We start from the raw sequence: 16,034 nt of genomic DNA, 5'->3' as shown, positions 1-16,034 counted from the left end.
TCTAGCTTTTCTCTCATCGTGGTTAGCAGGGTCTACTCTCTAATTGCAGTGGTCAGGCTTCTCAAGATGGTGGCTTCTCTTGTTGCAGAGCATGAGCTCTAGGGAACGTGGGCTTGAGTAGCTGTGGTGCACAGGCTCAGTGGTTGTGACCCCGGGGCTCAAGAGCACTGACTCAGTAGCTGTGGTGCACAGGCTTGGTTGCCTCACACCACGTGGAATCATTGGACCAGGGATCCAACCTTGTGTCTCCTGCATTGGCAGGCAGAGTCTTTACCACTGAGCTAGCAGGGAAGCCTTAGAATTATCAACTTTTACATCGTTTTTAGGGGCTTCCCTGGTGGCTCAGAGGGTAAAGCATCTGCCTGCAATGGGGGAGACCTGGGTTCGATCCCTGGAGCAGGAAGTTCCCCTGGAGAAGGGAATGGCAACCCACTCCAGTATTCTTGCCTGGAGAATCCCATGGATGGAGAGGCCTGGTAGGCTACAGTCCACAGGGTCACAAAGAGTCGGACATGACTGAGCAACTTCACTTCACTTCACTTGACCAGGGAAGTCCTAGAATTATCAACTTTTACATCTTTTTAGCATTAGTTAGAAGTGCAACAAAAATAATGTTTACTTTTTAAATAGAAATTCTAGATGTACTTGGAATAATGTAACTACGTCAGTGGTCTTTAAACCCTGAAATCTGATGATCAGAAACTTTAGGGCCAAAAGTTCTAAAGAGAACAAATTCCAGTTCCTTTGGAGTAAACTCCATGATTTGGGGCAAATAAAGTTCTTAGATCCTAACTTTCCTTATCTGTAGAAAACTTCATGAGAGTTTTAAAAGGTTTAAATAAGACTGTCTAGTACTCTTTTCCTTTCAGATAAACTCTTAAGTGTTTTGAGCAGAGGGGCTATAATTAACCACTCTGCCCTCCTTAAACTTTCTGACTCTTGGAAAATAATTAATGCCCTGCCTGATATGATTGAGACTCAGTATTTGTGCAAATAAATGGATCCATGTATACATAAATAAGCAAGTTAATGAATGTTTTCAATAATGACTTTGAAATCTATCCCCCCAAATACTTATTGAGTATTCTAGGCATTTAGACATTTGAACAGATATCAAGTACTAAAAGACACACACTTCAAGTTATAGCTAAAAGTTCTTTTGACTTATCAGCATGTTTCCTACCACTTCTCTCCTAACAACAGGATTTTATCTCCCCTATACTTTTGAGAATTTTCAGTCTCTATCCCATTGCATCCTGTACCCTGGCTACAGAGCCGGGCAGGTGATTCAGCCAAGGAAATCAGATTTGAATCTGGAACTGAGGCTCCCAGAAGCAATGGGCAGCTGAGGCTGAATCACCTGATGGCAGGGCCCTGAGGATGTGCCACAAGTTCTTACCGCTGAGGAGCTGCCCTAGTTCCTAGCCTTCCATAAGCCTAGTTTTTCATCAATTTCATTAATTTTCTGAGCTGACCCAGTTACTAGTCCTTGTAATAAATCAATCTTATTGACACAAAGAGTAAAATAATTATTTGATTAAAACAACACATACACATGAAAAAACAGTAAATATATAAATGTACCTATAAATATGTGATATATGTGCCAAATGGGGTCGCAAAGAGTCGGACATGACTGAGCGACTGAACTGAACTGAACTGAATATCATTCCACTGAAGCATATTTTACAAAAATTATCATAAAAAGATTTCCTGTTTAATCAGTTTCCTCCTCTCTCTTTCTCTTTCTGTCCATTGCTGAGGGCTAATTATACTAATTGTTCCCTTGTTTAATAAGGTCCCTGACTTGTGGGATTCGTACCCAAAGGAAGATCAAGGTTACTAAAGCTTGTTTGGGAATCATTGCAGTTCCTATAGTCAGAGAAGAAATTACTATAAGAGAAAAAAACACACTGAGATTTTTGACATTCTATTTGAAAGTAATCAGAAAAGAGCACTCTGGGAGGTCTACCAGCAGAATGCAAAAGCTGATGGGAATTCAGCAGGACAGGACTGCTTCCTTCTCCTGCAGAAGGAGAGAAAAGCAACAATGAACTCAATAGCACCAGTTATATTGCCTCGTAAGTGCCCAAATTTTATCCTTAATTTAAAAAAGCAATAATTTGACTCTCACCCTCTCCTTCTCAGTGCAATCACCAACATAAAAGTAAAGTAAAAATAAAAATAGAGCTACAGCTAGTTAGGGTCTTAGAATTGAGGAGTTGATCTATGATTTGAAGACCTCACTGTGTTGAAAAAGTTAAAACAAGTTGAAAAAGATATGAGAAATATTTAAAAGATGAAAATTGGAAAGGAGCCTCTACTATGCCTACCTCTGGGCTGTCTGCTGTCATAAAGTTTTTGCTTAGCTGCTCTGTCATGTCTGACTCTTTGCGACCCCATGGACTGTAGCCCTCTAGGCTCCTCTGTCCTTGGGATTCCCAGGCAAGAATACAAGAGTGGGTTGTCATTTCCTTCTTCAGGGGATCTTCTCAATCCAGGGATCGAACTCACTTCTCCTGCATTGCAGGCAGATTCTACACCACTGAGTCACTGGGGAAGCACTTACTAGACCCTCAATATTCTTGGCAGGATTTCTTATTCTTATTTTCAACATCATCTTTATATTTAAACAGAGGTGGTGGTGGTTGTTGTTTAGTTGTTAAGTCGTGTCAGACTCTTTTGCTGTCCCATGGACTGCAGCATTCTTGGCTCCTCTGTCTTTTACTAACTCCCAGAGTTTGCTCAAATCCAAGCCTATTGAGTTGGTCATGCTATCTAACCATCTCATACTTTGCCCACCCTCTTATCCTTTTGCCTTCAATCTTTCCCAGCATCAGGGTCTTTTCCAAGGAGTCAGCTCTTCATTCAGGTGCCAAAGAATTGGACCTTCAGATTAGCAACAGTCCTCCCAATGAATATTCAGGGTTGATTTCCTTTAGGAGTGAATGGTGATGAATGTATCAGCATTGCGTCTGTCACAATCAGCCTCCACATTCATGCTTCCCTGTCTTTTGTCTCCCCTAGACCTTCCTCCCAGGAACATGAGGAACCACACAGAGCTGAATGAGTTCATCCTACTGGGAATGCCTCAGACACAGGGACTGGAGACTGTGCTCCTTGGCATCTTCTTGTTCATTTACCCCTTGACCCTGCTGGGCAATTTGCTCATCCTTCTAGCAATTGTCTCCTCCTCAACTCTTCACACTCCCATGTACTTCTTCTTGGGACTCCTCTCAATTTTGGACATGCTGTTCCCCTCTGTCACCTGTCCCAAGATGCTATTCTATCTCTCTGGCCAGAGCCGAGCCATATCTTATAAGGGATGTGCTGTTCAGCTCTTCTTTTATCATTTCCTGGGTTCTACAGAAGGCTGCCTCTATTCTGTGATGGCTTATGATCGTTTTGTTGCCATCTGTCACCCACTGAGATATATGATCATCATGAGACCTGGAGTCTGTGTTGGTTTGGTCTTGGCAGCCTGGTTGCTAAGTTATCTTCATGCCACCATCTTGATAGCCTTTGTCTTTCAGCTACCCTACTGTGGCCCCAATCGAGTGGACCACTTCTTCTGTGACATTCCTGCTGTCTTACCCCTGGCTTGTGCTGATAGCTCCCTGGCCCGGAGAGTGAGTTCCACTAATGTTGGCTTTCTGGTTTTAATGTTTTGGTTGTGTGTTTGTGTCTCCTACACACGCATTGGGATTGCCATTTTGAGGATCCGTTCGGCAGAGGGCAGGCAGAAAGCTTTCTCTACCTGCAGTGCCCACCTCACTGCCATTCTCTGTGCCTTTGGACCTGTAATCATTGTCTATCTGCAGCCCACACCCAATCCCTTGCTAGGTGCCACAGTGCAAATATTAAATAATACTGTCTCACCCATGCTGAACTCTTTAATCTATTCCTTAAGGAACAAGGAAGTGAAAAGATCCCTAAAAATGGTTTTCTACAATGTGGTGTTTACTGCTCTGAAATAAATTGTGAATTTTGTAAAAGATTTTAGAAACTTCTTGTCTTTTAACATCATTCTCTATTTCTTTTTCTTTTTAAATCAATTTTTATTGGAATATACTTTCTTTACAATGTGTTAGTTTCTTCTGCACCGTAAAGTGAATCAGCCATACCCAACCATATATCCCATATTTCCCTTCTTTTTATTTCCTTCCCATTTATGTCACAACAGAGCATTGAGTAGAGTTCCCTGCGCTACCCAGGAGATTATCATTAGTTATCTATCATATATAGTATCAATAGGGTATATATGTCAGTCCCAATCTCCTAATTCATACCCCCGCTTTCAGGCTCAATATCCATACTTCTATTCTCTACCCAATAGCAATACTTCTATTCTCTTCTATTCTCTGTGTCTCTATTTCTGTTTTGCAAATAAGGTTGTCTATTTCTTCTTTTTTGTTTTTATTTGTTTACCTTTTATTTTGTGTTACTAACTGGAGCATCAGTTCAGTTCAGTTCACTCACTCAGTCGTGTCCAACTCTACAACCCCATGAATTGCAGCATGCCAGGCCTCCCTGTCCATCACCAACTCCTGGAGTTCACTCAAACTCATGTCCGTCGAGTCGGTGATGTCATCCAGCCAATAGCCAGTTAGAAATGGTGTGACAGTTTCAGGCGAACAGCAAAGGGACTCAGCCATGCATATACATGTATCATTCTCTTCTAAACTTCCCTTCCTTTTAAATGAATAAATAGATAATAGAAAATGCTTCCTCTAAAGCATTAGATTTTGTTTACCTAATAAGACTTTCTATCATTGTGTGTAAACCATAGATCCCCAACAGTAACTCTATAACTAATACTATCCTTAGTACCTTAATCCTAGGATAGAAGTCAAGAGGCATACCAAGGAGCTGGAGACAGATTTCTTGTCCTTAGAATGGGCAGCCAGTGTTGTCTGGCTGCTCATAGTGAGAAACTGTGACAATCCAAGAAGGATCTTTAACAGCCATCTCTGTGCCAAACCATTCTTCATTCCATTTTTTTTTTTCCTCCATTTAGGATGTAATTTTTTCCTCTTTTCTGGTTATAAACATTTCACTTCCTCCATGTTGCTAATAGTTTTTATTACCATTGACAGAACATGATCTGTTTTCCAGGCTCTGTGATGAATGATGCACAGATATCATCTCATGTATTTTTCACATCATGATCACCCCCATAGAGTAGTTTTCATTTTGTAAACAGAACTTTGAAGATTATAGACTTCAGATGAACCCAAGATTGCACATTAAGTGGAAAACCAGGCCTGAAGCTCGGATCTTGTTAATTACATAGCTCTTATCCCATGACTGCCCTAAAGGACCTACTTGGCAATTTACTCATCCTCATTACCTCTCTCCAGAGTTCATGATACTTAGACAGTGTTCAGTAAATAAGTGGTAAAGCATGCACTGATACAGGTCATGTTTACATATTGACTTTATTATTATCTCCACTAATTCTGTGCCACAACCCATCGTACCCCTCTGTACATGGTGGCACTGAGTTATAGCAATAAGTATCTTGCCATTCATAACACATGCTTAGTTATGGTAAAGCCAGGTCTAGTCCCAGACCTCACCTCCTACTGTCCCTGTTTCCTACTCTATCATACTGACAACACCCCAGGTTACTCTCTAATATAAAAGAATTAGGGAAGCCCTCCTGCCCAGGTTTGTTTGAAGAGAAGATGTCCTGATTACTGAGTTCAATTACCATGCTTAACTGGTTCTCCCACCAAGTTACAGCTTCCAACTTAGTCTCCAACAATATTTCAGTTGATAATTATTTCTCAGTTTTCTCCAGAATCCATGGAGAAAGAGTGGGTAATTTTCACTGGAGATCCCAGAGACACATCTGCTCTTAGTTTTTATGACATTTTAGTGATTTGTAGTTTCTGTATTCCACTTTTACTCTCAAAAGTTTCCAAGCTATTTGAAACCATTAAAACAAAAAAAAGTGAAAATTTCAAATAAAATAAATTGCTGCCATTACAAAAGTGAAAGTGAAGTCGTTCAGTCCTGTCCGACTCTTAGTGACCCCATGGACTGTAACCCACCAGGCTCCTCCTTCCATGGGCTTTTCCAGGCAAGAGTACTGGAGTGGGGTGTGGCTTTCTGCTGCTGCTGCTGCTGCTAAGTTGCTTCAGCCGTGTCCAACTCTGTGTGACCCCATAGATGGTAGCCCACCAGGCTCCCCTGTCCCTGGGATTCTCCAGGCAAGAACACTGGAGTGGGTTGCCATTTCCTTCTCCAGTGCATGCAAGTGAAAAGTGAAAGTGAAGTCGCTCAGTCGTGTCCGACTCTTAGTGACCCTATGGACTGCAGCCTACCAGGCTCCTCCGTCCATGGGATTTTCCAGGCAAGAGTACTGGAGTGGGGTGCCATTGCCTTCTCTGGCCGTTACAAAAGGCCTGAGACAAAAGAACAAAAGGAAGTTCACCTAAGCATAGATAAATATCATAGTTCTATGGCCCTGTTAACCTGACTTTCAAAATCTAAGATCACCTCGAATTTTATTATTGTGCTATGGGAGTGTAACCTAGACAATATGCTGGATTTAAGTAGTATTAGTTCTCTGTTCACTTAATACTGGACACAGCTAGAAGAACCCATATGCTGTGAGACTGATTATGGACAGATACTTATCACACTAATACTTAAACTTGTTCAGTAGATGTCTTTACAATGGAAAATTCCATAACATTTGTCTTATTCACTGTTATGCCCACAGGACAAGGCCCAGTGACCTAATAAGTATTGAGTGAGTTTGTTGAATGAATGAATGAATCGATACCACCTCACCTTTCAAATTATGATGCAATTGTTTATTTATTTACACGAAAACAGAATATATGCATATGTGCTCAGTCCTGTCCGACTCTGCAACCTTGTGGACTGTAGTTCGCCAGACTGCTCAATCCATGGGATTTCTCGGGCAAGAATACTAGAGTGGATTGCCATTTCCTTTGCAAAGGGTCTTCCAGACTCAGGGATCACACCCTCATCTCCTGTGTTTCTGGCATTGCAGAGGGATTCTTTACTGCTTGAGTCATCAGGGTCGAGTGAAATCAGAAACATGAGCAAAGTAATTGGGATACAAAACAACTACGCTAATTTTAAAAATATATTCTCTTTAAAGTTGAAGGTATAAGAAAACCAGTTCTGAATGAACTCCATCCACTTTTCTTGACTTTTTTTTTAATATAAATTTATTTATTTTAATTGGAGGTTAATTACTTTACAATATTGTATTGGTATTGTGATGACTGCAATTGCAAAAATAAAATAAATAAACCAGTTAAATATTTCATGTATCTAAAACTTTAGTATAGCACAAAACATAAAATTTTACTTATATGTGCACACACAGACATGCAAACACCAATTATTAAAATATGACTCCATCATCAACAACAGAAACAACTTGATTAAAAGGAGGGTAAAGATCTGAAATAGACATTCTGCAAAGCAGACAATAAGCAGATGAAAAGACGCTTAATATCATTACCATTAAGGAAATGCAAGTCAAGTTGCCAAGGAAATGTCACCTACCATCCACTAAAATGGCATTCAATGAAACAAAAGGAAAAAGGAAAAAAAAATATGGTGAAATTGGAACCATTGTACACTGTTTGTGAAAACTGTAAAATGGGACATTCACTATGGAAAATAGTATGGAGATTCCTCAATTAATTTAAAATTAACATTACCCTATGATTCAGCAATTGTACTTCTAATATACACCCAAAAGCATCCTGAGTGTTCGTGTTTATAGCATGTTCATAGCAGCATTATTCACAATACGTAGGAGATGAAAACTATTTTTGTCCATTAACAATAGGAGGATAGTCAAAATGTGGTATATACATACATAGAATATTACTCCCACTTTGAAAAGGAAATTAATTGACATAGTTGGAATCTACTTGATGGATGAACCTTGAGAAGATTAAGTTAATTGAAATAAGCCGCCACAAAAAGACAAATACTGCAGGATTCCAGCTATCTGAGGTTTTTGGAGTAGTTAAATGATAAAAAAAAAAGAAGGTGGGAAGGTGGTTTCAGGGACTGGGGAGGGGAAGATAGGTAGTTTAATGAATATAGAGCTTCCTTTTACAAGATGAAAAAGTTCTGAAATTAGTTGCACAACAGCGTGAATATACTTAATACTACTGCACTATATACTTCAAATGGTGAAGATAGTAAATTTTATGCTTTGTAATCTTTGTGTGTTTGTGTGTGAGTGTGTGTGTGTGTGTGTGTGCATGCTCAGTCCTGATCAATACTTTGCAATCCCATGGACTGGGGCCCTCCCGGCTCCTGGGTCCGTCGAATTTCCCAGGCAAATATACTGGAGTGGGTTGCCATTTCCTACTCCAAGGGATCTTCCCAATCCAGGGATTGAACCTGTGCCTCCTGCATTGGCAGGCAGATGCTTTACCACTGTACCACACGGGAAGCCCTTTCGTATGCTTTATCCCTATTTTTTTTTATTTTTTATTTTTTTACTTTACAATATTGCATTGGTTCTGCCACACATCAACATGAGTCCACCATAGGCATTTTATCCCTATTTAAAAATAAGGCTTCATATCTAGTTCCAGCATATCCTGTGATTTGTGAGTTTGCTAACTTCTCTCTTTTTTTTATAATTCCATCTACTGTTGAACCTCTCCAATCATGTTTAGTTGTTAAATACCTCAGTTTCTAATACCTTAGATTCAAGGGATTAGATCTGATAGACAGAGTGCCTGAAGAATTATGGACAGAGGTACCTAACATTGTATTTGAGTCAGTGATCAAAACCATTCCCAAGAAAAAGAAATGCAAGGAGCAAAACGGTTGTCTGAGTAGGCCTTACAAATAGCTGAGAAAAGGAGAGAAGTGAAAGACAAAAGAGAAAGGGAAACGTACACCCTTTTGAATCCAGAGTTCCAGAGAATAACAAGGAGAGATAATAAGTCATTCTTCAATGAACAATGCAAGGAAGTAGAGGGAAACAATAGAAAGGGGAAGGCTAGAAATCTACTGAAACTAACTGGGGATACCAGTTGCAAATTAGTATGTGTTATGTTGTTTATGGGATGTGTTATGTTGTGTTATGTTGTTATGCATCATGTTGTTATGCTGACTATAAAGAAAGCAGAGCACCAAAGAACTGATGCTTTTGAACTTTGGTGTTCGAGAAGACTCTTGAGAGTCCCTTGAACTTCAAGGAGATCAAACCAATCAATCCTAAAGGAAACCAGCCCTGAACATTCATAGGAAGGACTGATGCTGAGGCTGAAACTCCAATACTTTGGTCACCTGATGGGAACAACTGACTCATTGGAAAAGACCCTGATGCTGGGAAAGATTGAAGCCATGAAAAAAGGGGATGACAGAGGATGAGATGGTTGGATGGCATTACCAACTTGATGGACATGAGTATGAGCAAGCTCTGGGAGTTGGTGAAGGACAGAGAGGCCTGGCGTACTGAAGCCCATGGGGTTGCAAAGAGTCAGACACGACTGAGCAACTGAACTGAACTGGTGTTGTTTATAAATCATGCCAAAACTAATTTTCAATGTTCTAATCTCAAAACCTGAGGTTCTATTATTCTCATCCTCATATTGTTACTCTCCTTTGTTGGTTCCCATCTTCTGGGTGTTCCCAGGAGAAACTTGTGAGGGAGCTTTACCTGATTATGGATCCTTCGTGGCTCAGATGGCAAAGAATCAGCCTGCAATGCGGGAGACCCAGGTTCAATCCTTGGGTCAGGAGGATCTGCTGGAGAAGGGAATGGCAATCCACTCCAGTATTCTTGCCTGGAGAATTCCATGGACAGAGAAGCCTGGCGGGCTACAGTCCATGGGGTCACAAAGAGTCAGACATGACTGAGTTATTAACACTTTCACTTTCACTTCACTTTACCTGATTATTAGAATCTAAGTCCAGTTCTCAATGTACATTCAGGTACAGAACCTTAAATGCAAAAATGAAGTTCTGTCCTGATGTTATCAGATTAAGCTAAAGCAGGACATTAATCCACATACATTCCCAATAGCATTTCTCTGACCTTGTTACTATCTTTTCTCCCTTTTTCCTGACCAATGATCTCAAAGTTCTATAGTTCAAGCATCTTCCTTATTTGGCTCCCTTAATGTATTCTAGCTCCTCCAGCCACTCTCCCCATGATAGTCAGAATTGTCTCTTCATATGTCCTCTCTCCCCTAAATACTCAAGCATGTTGCTACTGAAAACCCTCTTAACTTTTCTTAGACCTCCTGATATGGAGATCAAAATCTTGACAGTGACCAAATGGGCCTTAGTAATCACGTGTTTTAGGGCCTCCCCAGTTTTATCTCACAGTTCTTTTCCTCTCTTTCTCAAGTTTATCAACTGTGCTGTGCTCTCTTTCAGATCTTGTGCACTTGCTGTTGCCTCTGCCTAGAATGCTTTCTCCCTTCCCTTCCCTACACTCTTAATCTCTCTTTGGATCTCAACTCAGATAACAGTTTCTCAGAGAAGTTCCTCTGGACCTTCAAGGAACACTACCTAGTTCTTCAAATAAAAATAATAATAGATATTAATGTGGATACTTCTCATTGGAAAAGACCCTGATGCTGGGAAAGATTGAGAGCAGGAGGAGAAGGTGGGGGACAGAGAATGAGATGGTTGGATGGTATCATCAACTCAACGAACATGAGTTTGAGCAAACTCCAGGAGATAGTGAAGGACAGGGAAACCTGGAATGATGCAGTCCATGGGGTCACAAAGAGTCAGACACGACTGAGCGACTGAACAACAAATATTTATACACATGAAAGAGAAACATAATTTCTTTGAATACAAACACTCTCCCATTATAACTTTTGATACATCAAACTCTTCTTTCTAGCATTTACTGCATTAAATAATTATAACTTGCATGTATGATTATTTGATTAATGCCTTTCTGGGTCTAGACTGCAATCTCTATGAGAGTTTAGACCACGACTATTTTCTCCTCATCAGAGCATAGCAATTTTGTACATCACAGCAGCTGTGAATAAATTTGGGATAAAAGAATAAATGACCTCACTGAAACTGCTAATTTGTTCACATCACTTTCTCCTCCGTCAGCCTTTTCTTGTCTTTACTTAGCTTCCTATCTAGTTTAGATTCTTTTGACTATTATTATAATTAGTTTTAAATCACTCAAATCCTTCTCTCCATCATGTCTTACTGCCAAGCCTTTGGTGCATCCATGTGCCTACTCCACTCCTCCACCTGTTCTGTTAAGCTTTCCTGGAGAAAAACCACAAGTCAAGCAGCAATAAATTCATCACCACCTACCTCAAGTTGCTGCCCTCTTAGGACTTTTCTTTACTCGGATTGTGCTCATGGTCTACTAGAATAAGTGTTGATATGGAATTGGTACCTGGACTTCTACTCAACTCCTGGGGTCTAAATCATAAGGAACAAAAGCAGGATTCACCAGCAAACTGAGGACTAAAAGATCAGTAAGACCTCAGTATCTCCCACCACAGGACTCCTTGGTAAGTCAGGTGGAAAACTGAGCCTGGGGAGACTCTTCCTCTTTACCGGCTGATTTGGTGATAGTCAGGCTTCCCAAGTAGTGCTAGTGGAAAAGAATCCATTTGCCAATGCAGGAGACTTAAGAGCCACGACCTCAATCCCTGGGTTGGGAAAATCCCCTGGAGGAGGACATGGCAACCCACTCCAGTATTTTTGCCTGGAGAATCTCATGGACAGATAAGCCTGGATGGCTCTAGTCCACAGGGTCGCAAAGTCGGACACAACTGAGATGACTTAGCACACATGCAAGACAGTCCAGGATCTGCCCGAATTATCATCTCCTCACCCCCACCCCCAACACAGGAGGGGAAGCTGAAATAACTAGAGCAAGGGAGAATGGCTTCCTTCTCCTGCTAACGTTTCTTAATTCCTCAGACTCTCTCTGCCCCATACTGAGAATCCAGGTCAAGTATATCATTCTACCATTTAGTTTTCTGCATGATCTTTCGTATCAAACACAGTGATGCATGCCTTGCAAGCCATTTTGAACAAATGTTAGTTTTTAATAAATTAAATTTCCTAAAGGCTGAGATGCTTCTTTGTATAATTGCTTTTTGATGTGCTTCTCATCAATTAAAGAAAATTAAAATCCTGAATACTTGGCTTTGCTGGGTAAGAAGTAAATAAAAAACTAACAGTTCTATTTTATTAAATGTAAATATTTAATGTATTCAAGGCATGCACGGAATCTACATTTAACACCAATAACTTGGGCATAAGGCTTTGTTTACTGAAAATGAAGAAATTCTATAGAGATGATGGACAGCATGTCAACTATATTTAACCATACTGTATTGAATAGTTGAAGTTTCCTAAGACAGTGTCTTAAGTGTTCTCACCAGACACAAAAAAAGAGAACAAAAAGGAAACAAAAGAAATGTGAAAAAGGAAAGAAAATGGTTACTCTGTGAGGTGATGGTAATGTTAATTATCTGATTGAAGTGATCATTTTACATCGCATACATGTATGACATCAAGTCGTACACCTAACATATGGACAATCTTTAACTGTCAAATATATTTTAAGAAGCTGCTTAAAAAAGGATGACTGGACCCTGGGAAGGCATGGTCCAGGCTGTTCCGCCCCAGGTATCCCTTGTGGGGCAGTCCAGAAATTTAAAAAAAAAAGGATGACTGAAAGCTGCCTTTACAGGTTCAGCTTCAAGGCCCAGAATTAATGTATTAGTGACATTGATTCATGAAATACAATTAGAAAGCTTAGTGACTTTAAAGTAACAATTTATTAGTATAAAAAGCAAATTGAAACTTTGATGAAAAATGCAGGTAAACTACAACTTACCATTCATCCTTTGTTGCTTGTGATAATTCTGGAAGATTTTTGTACTTTCTGGAGAAAATTTTTAAAAGAAAACTTATTTATTGAACTCTGCCCTCTTGAGATCTGATAACTATTTATTCTGCAAAAAGTATCATCTCTGAATGCAGAATATTTGTGTTTTCAGTTTGACTGTGATGTTGATTTAGCACACGCAAACTTGATTCTGAAACATCTGGGTTGGTATCTAAGATAGTCCATGACTTATATCTCCTCTGAAAACACTCTTATAGACCAAGGTCAATGTCATGGTGTTTACTTCCTAGTCAAAAGCATAGTTACCATTTTTTAAATTTATACAGCCTCTACAGTTTTTTTCAAGTCATTAATCACTCTCTAAAACTTTTAAAGTAATTAAGGATAAATAAGATGGCAGAATTATTAACTTGGACATTCTTTTATATGAACAAAAATATTAAGCTTACTTTTTATATTGAAATCCAGATATACTTGAAATAATCTAACTACCTAGATGCTCCTTAAATATTGAAACTTTGTGATCAGAAACTAGGGGCAAAAGTCCTAAAGAAGAGACCAAATCCTAGTTCCTTTCAGAGTAAACTCCATGATTTTGGAGTAAACTCCATGATAAATTAAGTTCTTGGACCCCAACTTTCCTCATCTGTAGACGATGTCATCAGAGAATTATGAGGTTTAAATAAGACTGTCTATACACTCTTTTCCTTTCAGATAGACTCTAACTTTCTTGAACAGAGGGACTATGTTTAACCACACAGCCTCAACAACATTTCTGGCTCTCCTGGAAAACAATTAATGATATAATTGGTATCCAGTATTTGTGAGATAAATTGATCAGTGTATGTATAAATAAGCAAGTTAATAAATGTGTTCAATGAGGAATTTGAAATATGTCACCCCAAATATTTATTGAGTACCCCAGGCATTTATCCAAGAAACTTCAACAGATGCTGAGTACTATAAGACACATATTTCAAGTTACAGCTAAACGTTCTTTTTGACCTCAGTTTGTTTCTTACCCCTTTAGTGAAAGTCGCTCAGTTGTGTCTGACTCTTTGAGACCCCATGGACTATACAGTCCATGGAATTCTCCAGGCCAGAATACTGGAGTGAGTAGCCTTTCCTTTCTCCAGGGGATCTCCCACCCCAGGGATCAAACCCAGGTCTCCAGCATTGAAGGGGGATTCTTTACCAGCTGAGCCACAAGGGAAGCCCAAGAATACTGGAGTGGGTACCCTATCCCTTCTCCAGCAGATCTTCCTGACCCAGGAATTGATCTGGGGTCTCCTGCACTGCAGGTGGATTCTTTACCAACTGAGCTATCAAGGAAACCCTTACTCCTGGCAACGGGCCTTTATTTCCCCTACCCTTTGGAGGACTGCCCATCTCTAATCCACTGTACCATGTATCATGGTCACAGAGGTGGACATGGGATTCAGCAGATTTGAATCTGGATCTGAGGCTCTCAGAAGCAATGGGCAGCTGAGGTTGAATCACCTGCTGGCAGGGCCCTGAGGATGCACCACAATTTCTTGCTGCTGAGGAGCTGCCCTAGTTTCTAGCCTTCCATGAGTTTAGTTTTTCATCAATTGCATTAATTTTCTGAGCTAACCCAGTTACTATTTCTTGAATAGATCAATCTTTTTGCCTCAAATAATAAAATAATTAATTAATTAAAGCAACACTTGAGCATCCCTGGTGGCTCAGACGGTAAAGCATCTGCCTACAGTGCAGGAAACCTGGGTTCGATTCCTGGGTCAGGAAGATCCCCTGGAGAAGGAAATGGCAATCCACTCCAGCACTCTTGCCTGGAAAATCCCATGGATGGAGGAGCCTGATAGGCTACAGTCCATGGGGTTTCAAAGAGTCAGACACGACTGAGCGACTTCACTCACTCAGAGCAACATGAAAAAGCAGTAAATACATAAATGTACCTGTAAATACATGATATATATGCCAAATGAATTTTAAAATTATTATATTATTCCACTGAGGGATATTTTACAAAGGAAATCATAAAAGATTTCATCTTTAATCAGTTTCCTTCACTCTCTTTCTGTCTAGTTACTAAGATATAATTATAACAAGCAGTTAATTGCTTCCTTGCTTAATAGGACCTCTGACTAGGGGGATTAATACCCAAAGGAAGACCAAAGTTACTTAAAGCTTGTTTGGGAATTTTTACAGTTCCTAGAGTCAAAGAGGGAATTATTGCAAGAGAGAAAAGCACATTGAGATTTTTGGCATTCTATTTGAAAGCCATCGGAAAAGAGAATTCTGGCTATCTACCAGCAGACTGCAAGCTGATGGGAGTTTAGCAGGACAGGGCTGCTTCCTTCTCCTGCAGAAGGAGAGAAAAGCAATTTTAAATTCAATAGCATCAGCCAGTTATGTTCCCTCTTTGCCTTGTAAGTGCCCAAATTTTATTTATTTTTTTTTAAAAAGTACTGACTCTCACCCTCTCTCACATATCATTACCACCAAAATAAAGTAAAAATAGAGCTAGAACTAGATAGGATTTTAGGCAGTAGAATTCATGGATAGATCTATGATTTGAAGACCTCAGTGTTGGAAAAGTTAAAGTAAGTTGGAAAAGATATGAGAAGTGTTGAAAAGATATGAGAAGTGTTCAAAAGTTAGAAACTGGAAAGGAACCTCTACTACATTTACCCCTGGGCCGTCTATTGCCATAAAGTTGTAGTTTAGTGGCTAAGTCATATATGACTCCGTTGCCACCTGATAGACTATAACCCACTAGGTTCCTCTGTGTGTAGGATTTTCCCAGCAAGAATACTGGAGTGGATTGCCATTTCCTTCTCCTGGGGATCTTCTCTACCCAAGCATCCAACCCTAATCTCTTGGTTCTCCTGCAATTGCAGGCAGATTCTACATGGCTGAACCACCAAGAAAGTATGTACTATGCCTTCAATGTTCTTGGCAGAATTTCTACCTCTCAATTTTAATATCATCTTTATGTTTAAGCAAATTTTGCTGCTGTTAAGTCCCTAAGCATGTTGGACTTTTTGCCACGCCATGGACTATAGCATGCCTGGTTCCTCTGTCCTTCACTATCTCCCAGAGTTTGCTCAAATTCATGTTCATTTGCCCATTGAGTCGGTGATGCTTTCTAACTATCTCTTCCTCTACTGCCCTCTTCTTT

The 16,034-nt window shown here is 39.9% G+C and overlaps 1 protein-coding gene across 1 annotated transcript; it reads left to right on the top strand.

Annotated features, from left to right (window-relative positions):
- Nucleotides 1-3,044: 3,044 nt before the first annotated feature.
- LOC102286978 (olfactory receptor 10N1-like) lies at nt 3,045-3,977 on the top strand. Its single transcript, XM_014480425.2, has one exon. The coding sequence runs from the start codon at nt 3,045-3,047 to the stop codon at nt 3,975-3,977; it is 933 nt and encodes a 310-aa protein (XP_014335911.2).
- Nucleotides 3,978-16,034: the final 12,057 nt, after the last annotated feature.

This window comes from Bos mutus, chromosome 29 (assembly GCF_027580195.1).
Source record: "Bos mutus isolate GX-2022 chromosome 29, NWIPB_WYAK_1.1, whole genome shotgun sequence".
Lineage (NCBI taxonomy): Eukaryota > Metazoa > Chordata > Mammalia > Artiodactyla > Bovidae > Bos > Bos mutus.
The sequence above is the reverse complement of the archived record's forward strand: the minus strand, read 5'-3'. Positions and strand labels throughout refer to the sequence as shown.

What these genes read in the sequence shown, in the direction of transcription:
- LOC102286978 (XM_014480425.2), top strand. Translation starts at nt 3,045, where the DNA reads ATGAGGAACCACACAGAGCTGAATGAGTTCATCCTACTGGGAATGCCT.